The sequence below is a fragment of the Tursiops truncatus genome, chromosome 9 (genome assembly GCF_011762595.2).
Source record: "Tursiops truncatus isolate mTurTru1 chromosome 9, mTurTru1.mat.Y, whole genome shotgun sequence".
Lineage (NCBI taxonomy): Eukaryota > Metazoa > Chordata > Mammalia > Artiodactyla > Delphinidae > Tursiops > Tursiops truncatus.
Window position 1 is genome coordinate 77412107 of NC_047042.1, and position 26209 is coordinate 77438315.

Consider the following 26209-nt stretch of genomic DNA (forward strand, 5'->3'; position numbering starts at 1 on the left):
TGTAAGAAGTTAAGCTCTCCTATTTCATGACCAGAAACTGCAGGCCCTGTACTCTCATCTGGGTGGGTTAAAACCACTAAGTATTGACTCACTGCAGCGAGTGTGCGCGCGTCTGCGCGCAGGCGTGTGAGTGTGTGTGTGCGCATTTTCTTCTGCATCTGAAGGTGGGAGGCTCCATTTCCTTACTCAGGAAGCGAACTGGAATAGCAAAAGTTTGTCATGATGCCTGAATAAAACTGTTCATTCTTTTATCTGTAATAGGCTAAGGTTGCTAACAGGATTTATAGGGTCATTACTTTCAACTGTTTCTTGACACCTAACAATATTATTTTAAGCTCCAGCCAAGTAATTATATAACGTCTCTCAGTAATGATCTGTTGCTTAAGATACACATTCTACTTTACCTTTCAACACATACTTGATAACCTCTCATTTACTAACTGTAATTGAGGCAAATTCAGTCTTGGCTAATTAGGGGCTCTTGGTACCCCTTCATATGTTATTCTTGGTGACATATCAATAGAATTACAGTTTACTTTTTATTTTTAATTACAGTAATAAAAATGTGCAACTTAAAAATATTAGAATGTTTAAGGACATTATAACTATTTTACAAATAACAAGTCCAATGTTCTACTGGGGATACACAGAATGACAAAACCTTCACAACCAAAACAGAATGGTGGCTTGTCAAGGGTTCCCCTTAGAAGCAAACTCACAGCCATGTCTGATGCTTAGGCGTTGAAAGGAAAGTATATACCTATCACCAGGACAATCAAACTAGTACATCATTTTAATGTTGGCCTCCTGGCATCCACTTTAGTTAGCTCCGTTTGTTATTGCTGCCATACAAAAGGTCTTCAAAAGAAGTTTGGTGAATGAAGGGGAGTTTAAGTAGGAAATAACTTTATGAAGAAAGAAATTCTGGGACTTCCCTGGTGGTGTAGTGGTTAAGAATCCACCTGCCAATGCAGGGGACATTGGGTTCGAGCCCTGGTCCAGGAAGATACCACATGCCACGGAGCAACTAAGCCAGTGCGCCACAACTACTGAGCCTGCGCTCTAGAGCCCGCGAGCCACAACTACTGAGCTCGCGTGCAACAACTACTGAAGCCTGCGCGCCTAGAGTCCGTGCTCCACAACAAGAGAAGCCACCACAATGAGAAGCCCGCGCACCGCAATGAAGAGTAGCCCCCGCTCACCGCAACTAGAGAAAGCCCGCGCACAGCAACGAAGACCCAACGCAGACAAAAATAAATAAATAAATAAATTTATAAAAAAAGAAAAGAAATTCTACCTCTGTTACAATCTGATGGCAAGCTTTGTAGTAAATAGGTCGCCAAGACAAAAAATTGAAGATGTTAAGAAACACACACACACACACACACACACACACACACACACACAGTGGCCTATTTCCAGAATGACTCTACCATTTTTTCACCATAGAAGATGTGCTTTAGCTATACCAAGAAGAAACATAATGGGAATAACATCAACTCAACTTTTCTGCTCAACATTTTTGAAAATTACCACATAAGCAAAAAAAGTAAAAGAGAACTTGGAAGTGAAACATATGCTTGTAAATTCAGAGCAATACCAAGTGGAAGCAGAAGTTGCTAATATGGTTTCAGTATTTTGTAAAGGAGCCAGCTGGATGGATGATAATTTTTCTACCCCTGCAGGGCATCAAAGCTTTTAGGAAATCATTCTTTTCACACATATTAACACTTAGCTTATTAAAACAGATGATACTTTTATTGTAAAACAGCCTGGGTAGAGGCTAGAAACATAAAATATGAAAGATAAGGCTCATTTTGACCACCCAATCTGACAAACAGCAAACACTGACATGACAGACCATGGTGGAGATGATGACGTAGCAGGACCTTCTGTAACTGCCACAGCTGAAGTGTCACCATGAAGCCCGTGAACTGCTGTTATGAAAACATTTGCAGTAACTTGCATAATTAAATGAAACTGCCAGAAAAGCATTTCTAAAATGCAGAGAAGATGTACATAAATAAATACAGTTCAAAGCAAATACTCCATTTCAGAATCAGCACTGTAGTGAATTATGCCAAGTTATGTCACAAGCAAAGTACCATTTCCTTTGAACTGACTGCTGAATAATTACAAATGAGTGACAACATTGTTGTTGAAATGGACTGCTCTCTTAGTCTCTTTTACAGGTACTCGGTGAATGAAACTTGCTGATCAGGCCATCTAAAACCACAACCTCCCCATTCGAGGAGCTGCCATGCCTCAGTGAAGATCTTCACGAGACTACAGCAGTATTCTGTTAGCAAACGTCAGTACTGGAAAGCAAGATGAAAATGCACACTAACAGTACAGTGGCAGATATCTGCCTTTACTGCAGCTTATTTCTTTGTTTAAATGAAGAATATTATACTGACTTAAGAAAAACTTTTATAGTAGGGGCCAAATCCATTACAGTCTGATTCTGTTTATGGATTGCTGCAAAGGCAAGTGATGTAAACTATATACAATGGTAAACTGGATATCACCTTGCTTGCTAAAATTAACCTTAGAAGGATTTTGAGACTCTCACTCTAATAGTGACAGTTTTCAAGTACAGAAAAAAGCCAGTTAAGGCTTCTGTCAGCAGTCAAAGAAATAAAATGGGCAACTATATTAGCTGCCTAGAAGAAAAAGAAATAAAAAAAGAGAGTCTGCTTTGCAGACATACCATCAAAGTGTAACTGTTTCCTTCACAGTACATCTGCAAAGCCAGCATGATTTGCAAGGGTACTTACATCAAACAACTTTTCTATATACATTTCCTCATTGACCTTTTCTCGAAGAATATCCTGGTTTTGCCGAACAAACATAATATAGGTGTCTGCCAGGTCCATTCCTGGTTTCTGTTGTGAGGGAAAAGCACAGGGAAGAAAACAATATCACGTCTTGATTGTGAAAATGTTATTTAATCACCATCCTAGAAAATCATTCCTTATATCCTTTCAAAAGTTACAGTAGAAAAATATGCTTAAGATCAAATCAACAATGGACACCTTCAAATTCCATAATTAAAGTAAATGAACGTTTATTATTGAGGTCTATAACTTGAGGTCATAGTTACTTATCATTATTAAGATGATTAGAAATATGTGGTTGTAAGCTAGTAGATACTCTTTTTTTTTTTTTTTTAATGGCTAACTTGCTAGGTCAATATGCCAAGCAGTATAAATGAATACATTTTTCAAAAAAATTCCCACATGCAATAATCATTTCCTAATTGTAAGTTCAATTCCCTTTTCATCATTTCTGGCTGGTTTATCCATATATATTTTAAAAAATGTTAGCTTTCCTTGGTTTGCCTTCCTCAGCTACTATGGGTGTTCAAGGGATACAAAATAAATTTTCTTATTAGGAAGATATTGAACAAAAAATATTTAATGCATTACAAAGTGAAATGCAAATCAAAATTTTGTGGGTTATCCATTGCTTCTACTCATCCATATTAATCAATACTACCTCAAGGATTTATATTATTTTAGAAATGCAATAAGAATACTGATGAACTAGTCTCCCGTGAAGAGCCAAAGGTGTGGATTAGATAAGTTTCCAAAGTTACTCAACAGTTGGTGTCTTCTAATATTAGACAAGATAAGGCAGTTAATAGAATTCCTCCTCCCTACAGAGTCTACAGAATCAGCACCAGGGAGGGACAAAAACCTGAATGGCTCCTAAAGAGTTCTCCTTCTAAATTTATCTCTAGTTCTTCTTTTAGTTTCACACAGCTGGACTAGATGATCTGTATACTCTATACCTGGGGTTGATTCATAGTCTGTACTGAATAAGTCATTTCATTAGAATAGGACAATAATAATGATGAAATGGTAGAACTGATGCCTGAATAAGTCAATGTCAGTCGTGCATAATTTCTTATCTATAGGATGCACTTACAAACTCCATCGATGGACTCTTTGTAAAAGTAAATAATGTAAGGAAACTAGGTGAAAGAGGATATGAATTATTTAACTATTACTACTGCAGGAAAGACAAGATATACATCTGAGTGATGCTAGGACAGTAGTAGTGCCTTTTCCTTAAATGAAGGACAAAGTTCTTATCACTTCTTTTTCCGGGAGGGGATTGTATTTTATGTATTGATACAATGATAAAACTGCCCATCTCTTAACCAGTGCACAGTATAGACATTGGGCATATCTCATTAATAAAAATTAATTTGATTTTTTGGTAACAAAGTTATTTCTGGGCAATGAAAATCACAGAAAGTTCTTATATATTTACCTCTTATATTTAGCCTAAAGGGAAATTTATACCACATGGACGAAAGGATCCTTTCAAACATAACCTTGAGGGGGCTTCCCTGGTGGCGCAGTGGTTGAGAATCTGCCTGCCAATGCAGGGGACACTGGTTCGAGCCCTGATCTGGGAAGATCCCACATGCCGTGGAGCAACTGGGCCCGTGAGCCACAGCTACTGAGCCTGTGCGTCTGGAGCCTGTGCTCCGCAACAAGAGAGGCCACGACAGTGAGAGGCCCGCGCACCGCGATGAAGAGTGGCCCCCGCTCACCGCAACTAGAGAAAGCCCTCGCACAGATTTGAAGACCCAACACAGCCAAAAAAATAAATAAATTTATAAAACAAAAACCATAACCTTGTTATAACAAAATTCGTGAGTAGCTATAATCTGAAACAACTATTTATATAAATGTCTTCACTGATCTTTCCTTCCAGAGCAACCATACACAATGTAGGAAATATATTCCAAACTTAATGGAGACAACGTACCAAATTCATGCCTTCACTATTTTTCTACATAATTCTCATAAGCAATGTCTGAAAGTTTAAATAATTACAAGGCTACTCAAGAGAAGCCTAGGTTATTTTCTTCTTCGGGGGCGAGGGGTGTTACACGTAAGTTTTTCCAGTAAAAAGGCAGGGTAATTTGTACAAGATTACTAACTACTATTAACGGTTGAAGATAGCTAGCCCATAAGATAAGGATTTCTCTCGGTGCCTCTCAAATTTGTCAAGACACTGAAAGTGTGAACATTCAGAAAGGATACTGCCGCACAATGAAAATGACAGGAGAACGACTTTCTATACATGATAACAAGTCAGCTCCACATCTGAGTTTCAGTCAGGTGCTTAGAAACAAAATGCTGTGATATATATAATACCAAGGCAGCTGGGCACAGCCCAGAGGAACTGAGAGTTAAGAATCAACACATGAGAGGCGTGCCTCCTCCACCATTTTTCCCCACCGCTACCCCATTTTTATTTCTGCCTTTCAAAAGAAGAGTACGCTTAGAAGTTTAAACTAGTCAATCACTTGACCCATCAGACTCACTGGAAACTGAGTTACAGCCAGGAGAAATAGAGAATGATGGCTTTAAACGCTTGCCACAGACCCGAAGGTAATTTTTTTCCCATTTCCTTGATCACTTTTAAGATAACATTAGACATCATGAAACACTGTCCAGGAAGAATTTATCTTTTGTCATCTAAAACTAACAAATACTTTTACAGTTTAAGCCTAAGAGAAAACTCAGTGCTATTCCCTTCCGCAGACCCGAGGGATATAATACTGAAATCTGTAAGCTGAGACAGTTCTACAGCTCTCTAAGAAAATCACAACCGTGGTCGAGGGTGTGAAGTAAAGCTCATTTAAAAGTTTATTTCAACAAATTAAGTGTTGTCTTTTTCTTTTTTTCTTTTTGAAATTACATTTTCTCCCCTTTGGCAAATTAAGATCCACTTGCCTAGAAAACAAAACCTACAATTCTTACATTCCTCATTAGCATTATTTCTTCCTTTATCTTTGAGCTGTTTACGTATTCTTGCAACTGTGACATACGGGAATTTCACACCTAGTGAATATATTTTCATGTAGCTTGTGCCATGAGACTATAATCATTAAAAGAATATACACAAGTAAGGATAACTGCAACAGCTGGTGACATTTACCAATTAGAATTATAGTTCTTTAAAACACTTTGTCCTTCCTTTGGTGTATGAAGGGTAATTATCTCTGATAAACTGCTGAAAAAGATGTAATTTTCCTTTTAAACAGTTTCTACTTACAGTACAAATGTGTTTGGATAGAAGACATTATCGCTGGTTCAGTGCTCCTTTGTGCAAAGACTCTGTTTTATGGCAGTAAGATCTACATATTTTGGAAGTCACTGCGTCTCACTCCATTATTACATGTTATCTTATTAGGAAATAAAGTTTAGTTAAAAAAGCAAAAAACTGAACACACTCAGTTAAGTTTTTGTTTGCTGGTGTGTAAATGAAAAGCATGCATGTGACTGCATCACCAGGTAGAATATTGCTACACATTCTGGTGCAAGTGGGTGTCTCCAACCTTATCAAAGGAGCAGCCTGTTAAACTTCAACAACTGTAGATCTGGATGAATTTTTATCAAGGATATTTTGTTCTGGAGAGCTACATGTAGAAATCTTCGCTATATTTGTAATTACAGTTTCCTTAATGAACGAGAAAATAACAATTAAAAACCACATAGCGAGCACATTATGTATTAAATACCACTAAGAGAGAGTAAATGTTGTTTTTCATTCTCCCATTTAAAACTTTGAGATCACGCAGCGTAGAGAATGGGATTGAGGACACGGGGTCGGGGGAAGGGTAGGCTGGGACGAAGTGAGAGAGTGGCATGGACATATATACACTACCAAATGGAAAACAGATAGCTAGTGGGAAGCAGCCACATAGCATGGGGAGCTCAGCTCGGTGCTTTATGACCACCTAGACGGGTGGGATAGGGAGGGTGGGAGGTAGACACGAGAGGGAGGGGATATGGGGATATATGTATATGTATAGCTGATTCACTTTGTTATAAAGCAGAAACTAACACACCACTGTAAAGCAGTTATACTCCAATAAAGATGTTAAAAAAAAACACAAAAAACTTTGAGATCCTCAGTTCATTAAGCACTAACTTCTCCATCTTGTTTCTTAGGGTAGTAATCTCTAAATCAAAATAAGCCTTCCTGGATTGCTTCTAATTCGATTCAGAAAAGAACAGAATTTGGCTAACGAAGTTATAGTAAAAGGATACAAATATCTAAAAACATTCCCCCACGAGCATAAAGAAATCAAATATGGACGGGAATGGAGTACGGTAAGGTGAGCTCCTCTGACTTTGGCTGCATAATAGAATACACCAGCGAGGGAATGAGTTTAAGTAAGGATGCAGACTCCAGCACATTTTTTTCGAGCGCTAATCACTGGTTAACCCAGTGAGATGAAAATGCCGTTTAAAAAAAAAGAAAAGCAAAAAATTCCTTGTTAATTACACACTGCAAATGCTCTTACTTCCTGCTGCTACACCTAATCCCACAGGTGCAAGTCTTCACTTTCCCCATTCATGGGTAGGTGGGTGCAATGCTGCAGACATTTTTCACAGCTACAGATTTAGATACAGAAGAAGCCCGTTTAACCTTCCACAGGAGGTTAACAATACACTATGCAAACACTGTCATGGTGTCTATTTAACAAGGAGACAATTTTTTTTTTTTTTTCCTGCGGTACACGGGCCTCTCACTGTTGTGGCCTCTCCCACTGCGGAGCACAGGCTCCGGACGCGCAGGCTCAGCGGCCATGGCTCATGGGCCCAGCCGCTCCGCGGCATGTGGGAATCTTCCCGAACCGGGGCACGAACCCGTGTCCCCTGCATCGGCAGGCGGACTCTCAACCACTGCGCCACCAGGGAAGCCCTCCCACTAGGTTTTAGTCACTGATCCTAGTTCTATCCTCTTGATTGATATAGACTGAGGCTTCTTTAACTGGGAACTCCATGTATTAAACATGACTCTCTTGTCTCTTAGCGTTTTCCTCTCTCAAGGATAATATTCCAATTTCCCTTTTTTCCTTTATAAGCCATTATTTCCAGATCCCCTTAACTATGCTGGCTGCTCTCTTCAAAAGGAGGTAAAGTAAAAATTATATGTCGTTTTTAAAAGACTACAGATGGATTTTCCCACGATAACACAGACAGATGTGAACAAGATAGTATAGAGCAGAATGATTATTTTTTAGAATCTGGACACTAGATTTATTATAATCAGTAATAATGTATGATGACAACTAACATTTATTGATCACTAATTTCATTCCAGGAATCCTGAAAAGTGCTTAACATATTTACAACAAGCCTAGAAGTGGTATAATTCTATTTCCATTTGATAAAGTAATTGATGTCCACACGGGTATATGCTTAAGTCCAAACTCATCTAATTATGGACATTATATATGTGCAGTTTTAAATATATCAATTATACCTCAATAAAGCTGGAAAAAAAAAAAAAAAGGAAACTGATGCCCAAGGTCATACAGATACTGAGCAAAAATGATGGAGCAAGGGTCCAAACTCAAGCAGTCTGGCTCCTGAGTTTGGGTTTGTAACTTCTCTGTTGTGCTACCTCGTGTTTGTTTTTTTAAGCAGCTACTTTACATTATGGTCTCACTTAATTTTTCATACAACTTTCTAACATACATTGATATCATCGATATCCTCCCTACCTTATAGGGAGGCAATATTTTTTGGGGGGTGGTTAGTTTTAATATTCTACTTTAAATCTACTGAAGTTTTGGGTTGGGCCTAGTGTTCACGTCTGTAAAGCTAAAGTGAATGTTTTCATGCTGGTCCTACATCTACTATAGCCATTCTCCCTTCCCCTCTCTCAGGTCTGAGTTCCCTCCATCTAAGTTACTGTTGAGCAGGGGGAACAGATTCACCCCCTCGAGGTCTTGCTTTTCTTATATGTCTAAGGGCTTTGCCACCATGAACATACCAAGGTTCTATGATGGAGCCTTGAACTGTGCAACTACAACAGGAACTGGTCTCCAGAATAGGGTTGTTTAACCAAGAAAAAAATCTAGGAAACCATCCGAAGGTCACAGTTTATCACCCTGATTAGAAAGATATCACGGGGGTGGGGAGGGGTCGGCTACTAGCTTCTTTGCTAAGAAGCAGGAGATAATGAAATTCACTTCTGTTCAGGAACAAACTGATGATTTTTCTCTTATGTATGATATTTTTTCTTTCATAAAGAAGTGTCATGAAAGTACAGATTACAAAATACATAAGACTATGTTCATAACATGTTATATTTAAATGACTTGATTTGAATCATTTTCTGTTATTGACTCTTTTTTAACATCTTTATTGGAGCATAATTGCTTTATAATGTTGTGTTAGTTTCTGCTGTATAACAAAGTGAATCAGCTATACATATACATATATCCCCATATCTCCCCCCTCTTGCGTCTCCCTCCCACCCTCCCTATCCCACCCCTCTCGGTGGTCACAAACCACCAGCTGATCTCCCTGTGCTATGAGGCTGCTTCCCACTAGCTATCTATTTTACATTTGGTAGTATATATATGTCCATGCCACTCTCTCACTTTGTCCCAGCTTATCCTTCCCCCTCCCCATGTCCTCAAGTCCATTCTCTACGTCTGTGTCTTTATTCCTGTCCTGACCCTAGGTTCTTCAGAACCATTTGTTTTGCTTTTTAGATTCCATATATATGTGTTAGCATACGGTATTTGCTTTTCTCTTTCTGACTTACTTCACTCTGTATGACAGTCTCTAGGTCCATCCACCTCACTACAAATAACTCAATTTCGTTTCCTTTTATGGCTGAGTAATATTCCATTGTATATATGTGCCACATCTTCTTTATCCATTCATCCGATGATGGACACTTAGGTTGTTTCCATCTCCGGGCTATTGTAAATAGAGCTGCAGTAAACATTTTGGTACATGACTCTTTTTGAATTATGGTTTTCTCAGGGTATATGCCCAGTAGTGGGATTGCTGGGTCGTATGGTAGTTCCATTTTTAGTTTTTTAAGGAACCTCCATACTGTTCTCCACAGTGGCTGTATCAATTTACATTCCCCTCAACAGTGTAAGAGGGTTCCCTTTTCTCCACACTCTCTCCAGCATTTATTGTTTGTAGATTTTTTGATGATGGCCATTCTGACTGGTGTGAGGTGATACCTCATTGTAGTTTTGATTTGCATTTCTCTAACGATTAATGATGTTGAGCATTCTTTCATGTGTTTGTTGGCAATCTGTATATCTTCTTTGGAGAAATGTCTATTTAGGTCTTCTGCCCATTTTTGGATTGGGTTGTTTGTTTTTTTGATATTGAGCTGCATGAGCTGCCTGTATATTTTGGAGGTTAATCCTCTGTCGGTTGCTTCATTTGCAAATATTTTCTCCCATTTGTTATTGATTCTTATACATCTTCAGCTGTGCTATAATTATATGGAATACCTGACAATCAAGTATGTACCAGGATCATGAATTCCTCCTTCTCTTTTGTGTTAGGAATGCCACTTGATATCATAGATAATTTTATATTTCTAACGCTTCATTTCATAAAATGTATTTTTTATTTTTTGCTTTTTCAAAATTTCAAAAATGAGATTATTTGCTAGAAGATGTTGCTCATTTCTCTGAAGAATTTTTTTTCTAGCTCTTTACCTTACTATCATCTTCTAAGTGACATTTATGGGCTCTGTTGTTTCTTGGATGGAATAGGCCAGAGATCTAGAATTCACAGAATGATAGAATATCACAGTTAGAGGGACTAATGCAGTTTATGTAACTTATTCATCCATTTTATAGATAACTAAACTGAGGCCACTGAAGTGAAGTAATGTCCAGGGTCATACAGTTAATCCAAGGGCATAGAGCAGCATAAGAGGAATTAAACCTCAGGTATTACGTCCTAGTCCATTGCCCTTTAATTTTTTTAAATTTTAGAATAATTTCAGATTTATAGAAAAATTGTGAAGATTGTATGGAGAATTCCCATTTACTCCCCACTAAGTTTCCCCTATTATTAATATCTTACATTAATATATTTGTTACAATTAATGAACAAATAATGATACATTATGAACTAAAGTCTATACTTTATTCGTATTTCTTTAGTTTTTACCTAACATCCTTCTTATGTTCCACGATCCTGTCCAGAAGACCTCATTACATTTAATTAGTCATTATGTCTCCTTAACCTCTTCCTGTCAATTTATAAGACTTTCCTTCTTTTTGATGATCTTGAGAATTTGAGTACTGGTCAGATATTCTGTAGACTGTCCCTTTATTGGGACGTGTCTGTTGTTTTTCCTCTGATTAGACTGGAGTTATAGGCTTCTGGAAGGAGACCACAGAATATTTATCAAGAATAAATATTATCTATATAATTTATCACTGTTGATGTTGACCTCAGTAAACTGGCTGAGGTGATACTGTCAGGTTTCTCCCTGATAAATCCATTCTCCTCACCCTCCTTTTCATACTGTGCTCTTTAGAAGGGGGTTGCTATGTACAGCCTTAAGGAGTACGGAGGTGTACTGTCTCCTTGGAAGCAAAGTATCCACATTATTTATTTGGAATTCTTCTGCTTGGGAGATTTCTCTTTTCCATTTCTTCTTTTTCTGGCAGCGCCGCACGTAGGATCTTAGTTCCCTGACTAGGGATCGAAACTGCGCCGCCTGCATTGGAAGCACCGAGTCTTCACCACTGTACCACCAGGGAAGTCCTTCCCCCATTTATTTATTTATTTATTTAATTTTTGGCCGTGTTGGGTCTTCGTTTCTGTGCGAGGGCTTTCTCTAGTTGCAGCGAGCGGGGACCACTCTTCATCGCGGTGCACAGGCCTCTCACTGTCGCGGCCTCTCTTGTGGCGGAGCACAGGATCCAGACGCGCAGGCTCAGCAGTTGTGGCTCATGGGATCTTCCCAGACCCGGGCTCAAACCCATGTCCCCTGCATTGGCAGGCAGATTCTCAACCACTGTGCCACCAGCGAAGACCCCCTCCCCATTTATTTATTCAGTCAATCATTTACTTACGTCAGTATGGACTAACAGATATATATTTTATACTTTGTGTTATAAGCTAACACTACCTAATTTATCTGGTTGCTGAACTTACTCTAGCTCAGGCCATTGGGAGCTCTCTCAGGGGTCTCCTGGGTCCCTTTAACATATCTCCTATCATTGTGGGTTTTTCTTTCTAGACACTTCCTTACTTTCTCTGACACATATATAAGATGCTCCAGGCTCATCTTGTGTTTCCTGCCCCAGTCCTAGTGTCAGACATTTCTTCAAGGAATCCTGGTTCATTTTATTGGAGATTAGAGACCACGATCTGGGCACTGGGTGTGCTTGTAGCTACTGGGATATCAATGCTTCTAGGCTCTCTCAGCTAACAAACCGAGGAAATATATGTGTATATACTAACCCGTGCATATACGTATATCTAAAAATATTTCTATATGCAACCAGCTCTATCTATATTAAGCTAAAGACAAGTTCACATTGATGGCTCCAACTCCAATCCATTACCACAGCGATAATTCTAGCCTCTTCCTCTTGTTTGTCTTCAACATCTCACTCCATGGGAAACTTGGCTCCCACCAGCCACCACCCTTTACTTAATTGTTCAATTCCATTATACACGTAGAGTGGTTTCTGAATTGTTAACCTGGGAGGAAACACTTTCTCAACAAGAGTACAATGTTTACGTACAGTTCCTTTTTCCTTTATTTTTACATATGCCACCCATTTCAAAAGTGACTCGGATCAGCACTTTTTTCCTTCAACTTTTTTTAGTGAGGTTATTCCATACATTTGCAGTAGGGTTTAGATTATTTTATCACAGTCTCCATACTAGGATCCCATGATATCCTAATTGATTTAAAATTTTTTTTCATATATTCAGGTTCAATTTTTGTGCTATAAAGTTAGGACTTGACAGAAGCATAGTGTTTTATATCTATCATTACAGTATTACCTGGAATAGTCTCACTGCTCCAAAAAGTTCCCTTGGCTTCACCTATTCAAGTCTCCCTGACCTTGAACTTATGGTAACCATTAACCTGTTTGTAATCTTTATACAGTTTATTTATAGTTTTTTAGATGTAGTTTTCCCTTTTAGAATGTGATATAAATGGTATCATACAGTACGTAGCCTTCTCAGACTGGCTTCTTTCACTTAGCAATATGCCTTTAAGATTCATCTATGTCTTCGTGTCGCCTGATAGCTAATTTTTCTTCTTCTTCTTTTTTTTTTTTTGCTGACTAGTACTCCAATTGTATGGATATACCACTGCTTGTTTATCCATTCACTGACTGAAAGACATTTTGGTTGCTTCCAATTCTTGAATATGAATAAAATTGCTATGAACACTTGTGTGCAGGTTTTGGTTGTGGACATATGTTTTCAAATCAGTTGGATAAATACCTAGGAGTGCAATCGGTGGTTTGCTAAAGACTATATTCAGCTTTGTAAGAAACTGCGAAATGGTCTTCCAAAATGGCTGTACCATTTTGTATTTCCACCAGCAATGAATGAGAGTCCCTACTGCTCTGCATCCTTGTCAACATTTTGCTACTGTCAGTTTTTAAATTTTAGCCATGCTAATAGGTAATAGTATCTTATTGTTTTAATTTTCATTTCTCTAATGACAAATGATGTTGAGCATCTTTTCATTTGCCTATTTGATACCTATATGTCTTCACTGCAATATCTGTTCTTATCTTTTGACCATCTTTTAATTGGGCTGTTTGTTTTCTTATTGTTGAGTATTAAGAGTTCTTTGTACATTTTAGATACAAGTCCTTGATCAAATATATGTCTGTGGCTTGTCTTTTCATTCCCTTAGCAGTGCAGAGCAGTCAATTATTAAGTCTAACTTACAATGTTTTTCTTTCATGGATGCTTTTGGTGTTGTATCTAAAACCTTATCACCAAACTTAAGGCCATAAATATTTTCTCTATGTTTTCTTCTAGAAGAGTTTTATATTGTAGTGTGCATTTTACAGGTAGGTTTTTGATCAGTTTTGAGTTAATTTCTGTGAAAGGTGAGCCAGTGTTGTTGTTTTTTTTCTCATAAGGTTCTCCTTAAAAGACTGTTTCAGAAAGGTATCTTGCTGGAGTTTTAGCATAAACAAACAAACAAACAAACAAAAACAGTAACAGCCAACAGCACCTCATAGCTTTTGAAGTTAATGCTTACAGACATCAGTAATAGAGGTGTAATGTCTGGATCTAAGGGAGAAACTCTTCCTATAGCAATCTGCCATGGCCAGACCATATCTATGGTTTAGTATGCTTTGCTCTGGGTGGCAACTTGATTTAATAGTGAAATTGGTAAGCTGGAATTCATCTAGAGAGCGATTGGTATGATAAAGAGTCTGGGTACAATTGTTACAGCTGTTTTCATGATATGTCTATTTCCCTATCTCTTTTATTCCTAGACACTGAACAGCTTGTGGGCAGGACATATATATATTTTCATCATACATGCCCAGAATCTAGCACTTAGTACGTGTTAAGTAAGTATTTAATTAGTGAATTCAGTGAAGAAGTTAAGGATGTTTAATACAGAAAATAAGAATTCCTCAGACAATATATCCCTTTGAATAGCCACCATATATCTCTTGGGAAGAGGATGTATGATAATCATCAACAAATATTTGAAGGGCTATCATGCAGAAAAGGGATTAGAACCATGACAGAATTCACAGAGGTACAGAATTTCAACTCATTATACATAAGAGGAGGCTGTCTTATGGTGAGCCTGCAATCACTGAAAAAATTAAAAGAGCTTGACTGAATCTTTGTGAGGGCTATCAGGAGAGGGGGCTTCTGCATTGACGAGGAGAGTGAATGAACCACTTTCTGTGTGTTTCAATGCTGAAGCTCTATGGGCTCTAACAGATCTAGTACACAGTCAAATAAAGAATTTCAAAAGCTCTAAGAACAGAAATAATTATGGTGTCCTATTCAAAATTAAAAACAAAAATTTGTGATTCAAAATTTGTAATTCAAAATTAAAAACAAAAATCTATATTATAAAGTATTTGCTAGGAATTCCAATAAAATTCATGTGTTCCCACGATTACTTGTCTTTTTTTTTCATACAGCGAGTATAAACCATTCCCCCTTAATTCTCCCTTTCCCTCTTTCATGCTGTTCCTTTGCAGGACCATACAAATGTGATTATTTCTGCTTATTGCCCAGTACTGACTTTCTGATTCTAGGTACAAGACAAGGAGTATGCCGAGACTTCTTTTGGAATCATCTGTAAAACTAAAAACAAACAAACAAAAAACTACTCTGAAGAAACCCCAGGCAAAGGCAGGAAAGTCCACGGCCTTTTCATTTAAAATGTTCATTTATAATAACTATAGCAGCAATAAACCTGGAGACTGTCTAGCCCATAGTATAAAATGCAGTTATGCATTTCAAAAATAAGAGCCACCTACAACTGATACACAACGCTTGCCAGCTCTCAAACCACTAACATTCATAATGATGATCTAGAGATGGTGATGCTATTCAAGTACAGCCTTAATCAAAGATGAGATGACTTATATTCCACTTAGTTTTAAATTTTAAGTTTCTTCCCATTGTGCCCTAATTCTTTGAAAATTGATACACGTGCCAAAACACATGATTAAACAGAACATTTAGGCCTTGATCATATATACGTGATAACAGAATTTAAGGCAAAAGTTAATTTGTTAATGACTATCAACTTGTTGATTATATTTATCACATGAATTTTTTTTCATTGTAGCTAAGTAAGTTTCATACTTTCCTCTCATGGTATCTTAATTGTTGAACAAATTTACAGGTCACTCATTATTTCCCAAGAATTCTGTGAAAAACCAAATGTTGAACTAAGTGAATATTGATTTATTTATAACACTTCTGTATTCAGAAAACTAGTTCTTTGATTCAACAGGTCTTGATTGTTACTTTAACTCCTATAAGAAACCTGTTAGAGCTTTCATGGAAAGGGAAGGAGAGTGAACCTTTTCCTATAAGTAATGTGAGTCATTTTCTCCCCCACCCTAGAGCTGCCACTGAGCTGATATGTTCTAATGATGAATTGACCTCCCCAAGTTACAACGGAAAAGGTACACTGAAATAACCTTGCCAGGCCTTGCTATGAGGGTTAGTGCTCGCTTAAGAAAAATAAACTGCTCCCTGAGGCAATGATGTTAGATTAAAGATCTGAAATACACCCATGGTGAACCATAATTATTTTTTTAAAGACTTATTTATAATTTTAAAAAGCAGATAAAAAAATACTTACTGGAACATCAACATATTTTGCGGCTGCTTTCACCTTAAGTGGAAAAGAGATAATTATGAGAATTATTTTCTTAACTGTTTGATAAGTACTGTGACAGCAGTCAAAAGACAGCAGAGGAGAACTCATTCAAAATACTCACAGTGAATGACAGAATGGATGAAAAGAAAGTACCTTCATCATATCTTGACAGCTTAGACAACACCCCTTCCAACACTGAAACAAACTAGAATACACGTTATAGTGAGTATTTAGGATAGTACTGTGCATACAAACAAATAACGGGGCAAACAACTCTTGGACCAACTTCTCCCGTGGCACAAAAACCTGAAATGTATAAACTGACACAATGACAAAATCTCATTTTGAAGATGAACTCTAAGGTCCTTTTACATTGCTGGAAAAAATACGCACATTTTTTAAGATAAAAGAACAATGTGTAATAGGAGTCTGGTTACTACGTGTGAGATGACTTAAACCATTAGTAAAAAACTTTAAATCCCTGTGACTCTTCCTTAATATAATTTTCAACTCCAATATAGATGTTTATAAGTCCTCATCACAAGAAAAAATGTTGTAACTATGTATGGGGATGGACTTATTTTGGTGATCATTTTGCAATTTATACAGATATCAAATCACTATGCTGTATACCTGCAACTAACATAATGTTGTATGTCAATAAAAAAAAAGAGAGAGATGTTTCAAGGCAACGATGGTCAAGCTTCATCAAATTCCTTTCTATCATATAGCACTTGACCATTCCCCAACTTTTTCTATCTACAGAAGAGGTTGAATGACAAAGAACAGAAAATGGAAAGGTGTAACATTTGGGGCCCTTGTAACATTGAAATGAAGTATGATACATCAGCTAACGAGTATTCACCAAGCAGTTCCAATTGGGACATGTAAGGATCATCCTTGCTTTCAGAAGCTTACAAAGTAGTTGGGGAGCTCAAACAGATACACGCACTGCAGAGTACGATGAAAAGAGCACCAGACTGAGAACATAAATCCTGATTCTGTCATTGACTGACTGCTATGTGGGCTCCAGCCAACCAGTGCACCGGTTCCCCCATCAGTCAAAGGTGTGTTTGTGTTGGTGGGACGGGTATGGAATTAAAATTGTCTTAAGAGTTTTACATTTCTAAAATTTTATACTTCTATGAAATGAGAGTTAAGACATATATACTGTAATGTAATCAAAAATGTGGAGAATTTTATTTCATTGAGCAGAAACATTAAGATCTGGCATGAAGATAAATAAAAGATATTAATAAGGATCTGCTGCCCTACATCTTTCCTCTTTAGAAGCAAAATAATATGCACTATTGACAAATTATACCTTCCCAAAGGGAAAATACCAAAAAGGTTTTTTAAATACAAAAAGGGAAATTAATGAAGGCTGGTTTTTGTTCACATAGCAGCTTCTTCAACAAAGGGATAATAGTTCTAGGGACACACCTTATTGGTCTCTGGTGAGCAGAGAACTCGCTGAGAGTGCACAGGAGATAATCTTTTCTCTATGGCTGGTCAATTACTGCAAAATAGTTTATGCAAAAGAAACAAAAACTTCCCTGCAGGTTTCTCCATCACATCATTTGAGACATGATGTAAGAACACAGAAACAAATTCATGTGAACTGCTGACTAAAATTTTATTTTTATTAAAGAATGAGAACTATGTATGGTTGGTTAGTTATCCTAGGGGATACAAATAGCAAAAAACATAAAATTACAAATTGCTCACAACTAAAAGTCAGTTTAGCACTTTCCTCCTGCCCATTAAGATTTCTTACCAATCAGAGCTGGCTAACTCAACTTCTTGTGGTTGGCAAAGACCCAGAAGACCTATACTCCAGGGCTATGACCAGGGGAAGGGAATGCCAAACTTAATGGCCCTCTGCGGAAAATGCCTCATCTCTTGTAACTCAAATCTTGAAAGTCAGTGTGTGATGGGTGATATCATTTGCCATGAGGAGAGAGACAATTGCTATGGTTACCAGACAACGTGAACCACTGAAGGCTCTAGCATAGCATCTGGTTCACTTGCCTTCAAGTGAGTATGTGTTTACACAGGTGAGTGATGCTGAGGGACTAGGCAAAGTAGAGGCAGGTCCTGTGGATGGATTTAGAAGATCTTAGCTCGAGTTGAAGCTCTGCCACTCTCTGGAGGTGAGACAACAGTCTGGACATTCAGCTTCTCTAGCCTCAGTGTACTCATCAGTAAAACGGGGAAAATGTCACTGCTTTGCTCACAATAAGGATGGTGTGAAAATCAGCAGAGATGATTTAGGTGAAGGGACTGTGAAAATGGCAACACACCAAGAGATGTAAAGAATGAATATTATTGGTATGATGAGCTAAATCACTAGCCATTATATGTCTAAAAACCTACACATGTTACGTCACAAGTTAATGGGGGTAGCCTTGGGATTGTTTAGTGATAAGGAGAAATAATGCATTTGGTTACCAGCGAATGCGTCTAATTCAGTGACATGATATCTATGGAGGCAGGATAGAGTTGATGCTGTAAGTCAGAAGACCCATGTCGGAATCCCATCTGTATCAAGGTCATGTGGCTGACAGTAGAGGAGGGAGGCTTTGGACACAGGTGGTCTGGCTCCAAAGCCCGTGTTCTTTGCCATCACAGTACAGAGTTGTAAGCATTAAATGATATAACTAATGTGCCTGGCATATAATAAGTGCTCAATAAATGCTATTTTCTTCTTCTTATTGAGCACCTAATATGGGGAATACAAAAAAAAAAAATGAGTCTTAGACCCTTCCCTCCAGGAATGCACAAACTAGTAGGAGAGACAGACGTGTACACAGTTGGTCATGACACAAGGCAGGAAGTGATGAGGGACAAACAGTGTAACTGAAACTGACTTCCACTGGAGGATACTGGGTAAGCTTCGTTTGCGTGGTGGCACAGGGGCTGAGCAGCAGGGTAGCAGAAATCGAGTGGCTAAAACAACACTTGGGGAAGCCCATTAGCAGATGACCTTAGGGCAGAAGTTGCCCCACTGTGGCATCTGACAACCTGTCTGGCTCGTCTTCTCTTTAGAGTGTGAAGCAGCACCAGGTTACATCCCACGAAGTCCAGCGTGTGCACCTGCTGCATGCATGTCACAGCATTCTTGGGCTCCATTTTTTTTTTGGTATGCGGGCCTCTCACTGTTGTGGCCTCTCCCGTTGCGGAGCACAGGCTCCAGACGCGCAGGCTCAGCGGCCATGGCTCACGGGCCCAGCCGCTCCGCGGCATGTGGGATCTTCCCGGACCGGGGCACGAACCCGTGTCCCCTGCATCGGCAGGCGCACTCTCAACCACTGCGCCACCAGGGAAGCCCCTTGGCCTCCATTTTAACAATAGTGTAGAGCCTCTCCCTGGGATCCTCCCTACCCCAAATGGTCCCTGGCGAGGCCCAATACAGCAGGGACTCTAAGTGCTTACATGGCAGTGAACAGTGACTGCCCCTCTGGGACCAACCACATGAGCCATACAGTTCCAAGAGGAAGGTTTTCTTTGTAAGATTTCTGTCAAGGCACACGTGGTGGAAGAGCTACCTTAAAACCCAAAATCTATTAACAAGATTGACTAATAATGATGTAGTTTCCATCTGGCTTTTAATTGTAGAAGGCAGCAAGATTCCAAAGAAATCCAGCTAAATGCTGGGTTTAGTTGCTGTGTCTTTAACTGCTTCCTGTGAACTTTCTCTGTACAGCTCAGGGAGGATATAAATACTTACAGGTTTGCCTTGCGCTCCCTGTTCTCCTGAGGGTGTCAGGTTGGAAGGAAACCCTGTAATCTCTGTTTCCCTGCTTTTTATTGCGGATGTCATTTACTGGGTTTGTTTGAATAATATTTAGCGCCCAAAGTCTGTCTGGGTCATTACCAACTTTGCCTCATTAGGTACACTCTCAGGGAAATTAAAGATGAAGGTATGTTGAAAGGACTGGTAGAATGAAACATGAAGTATGCCACGAGGCATGTCGGTTTAAATTTCCTGCTGGATTTTAACAGGGTATAGGATTCATTTTCCTACATGTATGGAAAGTAGAACGACAAATTCTGAGAAGTGATAGGAACGATTCAGCTGTAGACTGGTGGGTTCAAAACACGCAGTTCTTACTTTTTTCAACTGTGAAATTTCAGGAAGTAAACAAGGAATATTTGCATCATTTACACTGCAAGTTATTAAATCTTCCACAGAAAAAAAGATGCATCCATAAACAAGACTAATCATGAAAAACTAGGTGTATTTTGGAGGGGGGAGGATACATAGGGCTGGAGATACCTATCAGATGTTTTATTTTTGTTTGGTACAATCAGGACTGACTAGTACTGTTAAAAATCCACCTGGAACCAGAATGTCATGGATTGGAAGAAAGCAGGTTTCCTTCCCTGAACTGGAATGTTAATGTTATGATACAATGGAAAATAATCCTCGCTTCTCCCACTGTGTATCCACGTCCTCTTTGAACCTTTGTTCCAAATGACTCCGAAAAGGTCCTTCCAGATGATCCAGATCGGTATTGAGGATGGACAGGATCTGACAGCACGTATTTATACGACATGCCTTGTTCTGCACAGTATCTCAGACAACTTCCAAAACAGCACGTCTAGCCCGGATGTTGGTGAAGTCTCCGCATTCCTCTCATTGTTCCTTTCTCCCTTGTCTCCCAAATAGACTGAACTATGTTAGTTTGTATTTCTTTTCTTCTAATTACTCCTAACAGTGCATGTTATTCCTTTCAAGCACATTCTTGGGTTTCAACAGTTGTCTTCTGAATACATTGTCTTGATCCAAACAAGTAAATTTAACCAAGTTAACTTAATCAGACTGAATTGGTGGTGGTAGAGGAGATACTTTAAGTGCATCATCTAGACAGTCAGGTCAGATTTGTCCTCTGTCCCTCTTAAGAGAAATTCAGGGGAAAATATTCTAGGTTATTAAAAAGAATAGGTGGGGCTTCCCTGGTGGCACAGTAGTTGAGAGTCCGCCTGCCGATGCAGGGGATGCGGGTTTGTGCCCCGGTCCGGGAGGATCCCACATGCCCCGGAGTGGCTGGGCCCGTGAGCCATGGCCGCTGAGCCTGCGCGTCCGGAGCCTGTGCTCCGCAACGGGAGAGGCCACAACAGTGAGAGGCCTGCGTACCGCAAAAAAAAAAAAAAAAAAAAAAATAGGTGTTGTGGTATGTACAGGTATTTACACCTACACACCTATATATCTATATATGTACTTAGTGAAAAAGTATATACTCTTTCCTAAATCCCTTTTTGCAATAGTTGAGAATTCAGGAAGTTGAATATACTGCTCTGGTCTTTTAATTCATACCCAGAATTTACTGAGCCCGTTACTGGAGTGCATCGCGAGAGTAATCACTTTCTCACTCTTTGCTCTGTTGACCATTTCCTCCAAGCAGTTCTTTCCCACAGCCTTCCCAGTTTTTCTTTGATGTTACACACAATGAATTCCACTCTCACCTACCTGACTCACAGCTGTCCCACATGATTGCCTGCCCACGCTGGTCCCACAGTGTGTATGCCTGCATGTAACAAATATCGCAGGAAATATCCACAGAGCCTGGACATATAAAGGGGACATGAGAAGACTGCAGTGAAGCTCCCATTCTTTTCCTCTCTGATCTTGCTGAGTTCTGCGTGCTGTTGTGCAAAGATGATAGGCTTAGGGCTACAGGGTCAAGTCCTGGCTTCTCCGCCAGCCACTGTAAAACCGTGGGCCTTTGTTTCCTCATCTGTGAACAAGGAGACTGGACTCTGGGTGGATCAGGCCTGCCTTGGGAGATGGGGCTACACAGGTAAGCTCTGGCCTGCTTCCCCTCCTCAATCAGAATAGCTTTGCTTCCACCAGTGTTGTATCTGGGGTGCCACCTAAGATATATCTGAAGACATTAAATATATCTCATAAACATCATGAAAGTATATAGAAATATGTCTTATAAACATTACAGAAGTGTTTGAAAAGTCTCTGTTAGACAATCTCAGGGTTCTCTTCCAACTCTAGCATCGTGTGTGCTATGGGACTTCAGAGCCTGCAGAGAAAAGATGCAGGTCCCTGGAAGCCTCCATACACAAACATATAGAAAGATCTTTGCTTTATTTATTTATTTTTTGATGTGGACCATTTTTAAAGTCTTTATTGAATTTGTTACAATATTGCTTCTGTTTCATATTTTGGGTTTTTGGCCACAAGGCGTGTGGGATCTTAGTTCCCTGACCAGGGATCGAACCCACACACCCTGCACTGGAAGGCGAAGTCTTAACCACTGGACCTCCATGGAAGTCCCCAGAATTTTTGCTTTAGACTGAGAAAAGGCTGTAGGTTTTCTTCTCATCCAGTATGCCTGCTTTTTTTTTAATGCGGAAACTGAGTCATGCAAGGAGACCCAGCTGGTAACATGAAGAAACAGGAATGGAGTCCAGTTCTCCTGAGCCTCCCACAGTTTATCTGACTGAATTAATTCTAATATAAGGCAGCAATAAATATAGCATTTCTTGTATCCTTTCCTTGGCAAGAGTTAATGTTCCTGTCTTCATTTTTTTTTTTCTTGGTAAAAATTATCTATATCCTTTTCTGGATAGAAGCTTCTTTTTTGTTTTTGTTTTTGCCTTCTTTAAAATGGTTTTTATTTCTTCCATTTCATTTCTCCATGTCTTCCACAGGAGTTCCACTTATAACATATATACCTGAGAACAGCAGCCACTGATAGAATCATGTTCAATGGCTGAAATCTTATAATCCCATTGGTATTTTCATCCCATATCCTTCCTGTGAACTCCAGCCCCAAATACCTAAATATCTGAATGTCCCCTTGCTATCTCCTCCTTCAGGTATCTCAGAGGCAGCTCGATTCCCCCATGTCCAATTCTGACATGGGTTGTTCCCTCCAAATCTGTCCCTCTTCCAGGGCACCCTGCATCACCGAACGGCACAACATCACAACATCCATCTCCTGCTGCAGGCTATAGACCTAGAGGTAATTGTCAACGTTTTCCCTTCTCTCCCCATTACTAACCCCTTGTCTTAGTCTTCTCAGGCTGCTATAACAGAATGCCATAGACTGGGTGGCTTATAAACCACAGTAACTTCTCATACTCTGGAGGCTGAGAAGGCCATAGTCAAGGCGCTGGCAGATTTCATGTCTGGTGAGGACCCAATTGCTGGTTCATAGATGATACCTTCTGGCTGTGTTTTCACATGGCAGAAGGGACTAGGGAGCTCTGTGGGGTGTTATTTATAACAAAGTGAATCAGCTATACGTATACATATATCCTCATATCCCTTCCCTCTTGCGTCTCCCTCCCACCCTCCCTATCCCACCTCTCTAGGTGGTCACAAAGCACCGAGCTGATCTCCCTGTGCTACGTGGCTGCTTCCCACTAGCTATCTATTTTACATTTGGTAGTGTATATATGTCCATGCCACTCTCTCACTTTGTCCCAGCTTACCCTTCCCCCTGCCAGTGTCCTCAAGTCCATTCTCTACGTCTGCATCTTTATTCTGGTCCTGCCCCTAGGCTCTTCAGAACCTTTTTTTTTTTTTTTTTTAGATTCCATATATAAGTGTTAGCATATGGTATTTGCTTTTTTCTTTCTGACTTACTTCACTCTGTATGACAGACTCTAGGTCCATCACCTCACCACAAATAACTCAATTTCATTTCTTTTTATGGCTGAGTAATTTTCCATTGTATATATGTGCCACATCTCCTTTATCTATTCATCTGTCAGTGGACACTTAGGTTTCTTCCATGTCCTGGCTATTGTAAATAGTGCTGCAGTGAACATTGTGGTACATGACTCTTTTTGAATTATGGTTTTCTCAGGGTATATGCCCAATAGTGGGATTGCTGAGTGGTCTGGTAATTCTATTTTTAGTTTTTTAAGGAACCTCCATACTGTTCTCCATAGTGGCTGTATCAGTTTACATTCCCACCAACAGTGCAAGAGGGTTCCCTTTTCTCCACACCCTCTCCAGCATTTATTGTTTGTAGATTTTTTGATGATGGCCATTCTGACTGGTGTGAGGTGATACCTCATTGTAGTTTTGATTTGCATTTCTCTAATGATTAGTGATGTTGAGCATCCTTTCATGAGTTTGTTGGCAATCTGTATAACTTCTTTGGAGAAATGTCTATTTAGGTCTTCTGCCCATTTTTGGATTGGGTTGTTTGTTGTTTTGATGTTGAGCTGCATGAGCTGTTTGTATGTTTTGGAGATTAATCCTTTGTCAGTTGCTTCGTTTGCAAATATTTTCTCCCACTCTGAGGGTTGTCTTTTCATCTTCTTTAGGGTTTCCTTTATTGTGCAAAAGCTTTTAAGTTTCATTAGGTCCCATTTGTTTATTTTTTGTTTATTTTTTTTTTTTGCGGTACCCGGGCCTCTCACTGTTGTGGCCTCTCCCATTGCGGAGCACAGGCTCTGGATGCGCAGGCTCAGCGGCCATGGCTCAGGGGCCCAGCCGCTCCGCGGCATGTGGGATCTTCCCGGACCGGGGCACGAACCCGTGTCCCCTGCATCGGCAGGTAGGCTCTCAACCACTGTGCCACCAGGGGAGCCCTATTTTTGCTTTTATTTCTATTTCTCTAGGAGGTGGGTCAAAAAGGATCTTGCTGTGATTTATGTCATAGAGTGTTCTGCCTATGTTTTCCTCTAAGAGTTTTATACTTTCTGGCCTAGGTTTAGGTCTTTAATCCATTTTGAGCTTATTTTTGGATATGGTGTTAGGGTGTGTTCTAATTTCATTCTTTTACATGTAGTTGTCCACTTTTCCCAGCACCATTTATTGAAGGGGCTGTCTTTTCTCCATTTTATATTCTTGTCTCCTTTATCAAAGATAAGGTGGCCATATGTATGTGGGTTTATCTCTGGGCTTTCTGTCCTGTTCCATTGATCTATATTTCTGTTTTCGTGCCAGTACAATATGGTCTTGATTACTGTAGCTTTGTAGTATAGTCTGAAGTCAGGGAGCCTGATTCCTCCAGCTCCATTTTTCTTTCTCAAGATTGCTTTGGCTATTCGGGGTCTTTTGTGTTTCCATATAAATTGTGATATTTTTGTTCTAGTTCTGTGAAAAATGCCATTGGTAGTTTGATAGGGATTGCACTGACTCTGTAGATTCTTTTGGATAGTATAGTCATTTTCACAATGTTGATTCTTCCAATCCAAGAACATGGTAAATCTCTCCATCTGTCTGTATCATTTTAAATTTCTTTCATCAGTGTCTTATAGTTTTCTGCATATAGGTCTTTTGTCTCCTTAGGTAGGTTTATTCCTAGGTATTTTGTTCTTTGTTTTGCAGTGGTAAATGGGAGTGTTTCCTTAATTCCTCTTTCAGATTTTTCATCATTAGTGTATAGGAATGCAAGAGAGTTCTGTGCATTAATTTTGTATCCTGCTACTTTACCAAATTCATTGATTAGCTCTAGTAGTTTTCTGGTAGCATCTTTAGGATTCTCTATGTATAGTATCATGTCATCTGCAAACAGTGACAGCTTTACTTCTTCTTTTCCGATTTAGATTCCTCTTATTTCTTTTTCTTCTCTGATTGCTGTGGCTAAAACTTCCAAAACTATGTTGAATAAGAGTGGTGAGAGTGGGCAACCTTGTCTTGTTCCTGATCTTAGTGGAGATGGTTTCAGTTTTTCACCATTGAGAATGATGTTGGCTGTGGGTTTATCATATATGGCCTTTATTATGTTGAGGTAAGTTCCCTCTATGCCTACTTTCTTGATAGTTTTTATCATAAATTGGTGTTGAATTTTGTTGAAAGCTTTTTCTGCATCTGTTGAGATGATCATATGGTTTTTATCCTTCAGTTTGTTAATAGGGTGTATTACAGTGATTGATTTGCGTATATTGAGGAATCCTTGCATTCCTGGGATAAACCTCACTTGATCATGGTGTATGGTCCTTTTAAAGTGCTGTTGGATTCTGTTGGCTAGTATTTTGTAGAGGATTTTTGCATTTGTGTTCATCAGTGATATTGGCCTGTAGTTTTCTTTCTTTGTGACATCCTTGTCTGGTTTTGGTATCAGGGTGA

General features: G+C 39.2%; 1 protein-coding gene across 15 annotated transcripts in view; it reads right to left on the reverse strand.

Annotated features, from left to right (window-relative positions):
• CADPS2 (calcium dependent secretion activator 2) overlaps positions 1 to 26209 on the reverse strand; it is a 485983-nt gene that overhangs the window by 22911 nt on the left and 436863 nt on the right. For 9 of the 15 annotated variants that reach the window (XM_073809876.1, XM_033863190.2, XM_033863193.2 and 6 more), the window contains 3 exons: positions 16283 to 16366; positions 16144 to 16176; positions 2778 to 2885 (listed from right to left, as the gene is read on the reverse strand). In XM_073809876.1, the coding sequence (XP_073665977.1) occupies positions 2778 to 2885; positions 16144 to 16176; positions 16283 to 16366 (225 nt within the window). Of the gene's footprint in view, positions 1 to 1161; positions 1998 to 2777; positions 2886 to 16143; positions 16177 to 16282; positions 16367 to 26209 lie in introns of those variants that run through there. The other 6 variants (XM_073809879.1, XM_073809878.1, XM_073809877.1 and 3 more) reach the window with 4 other exon arrangements.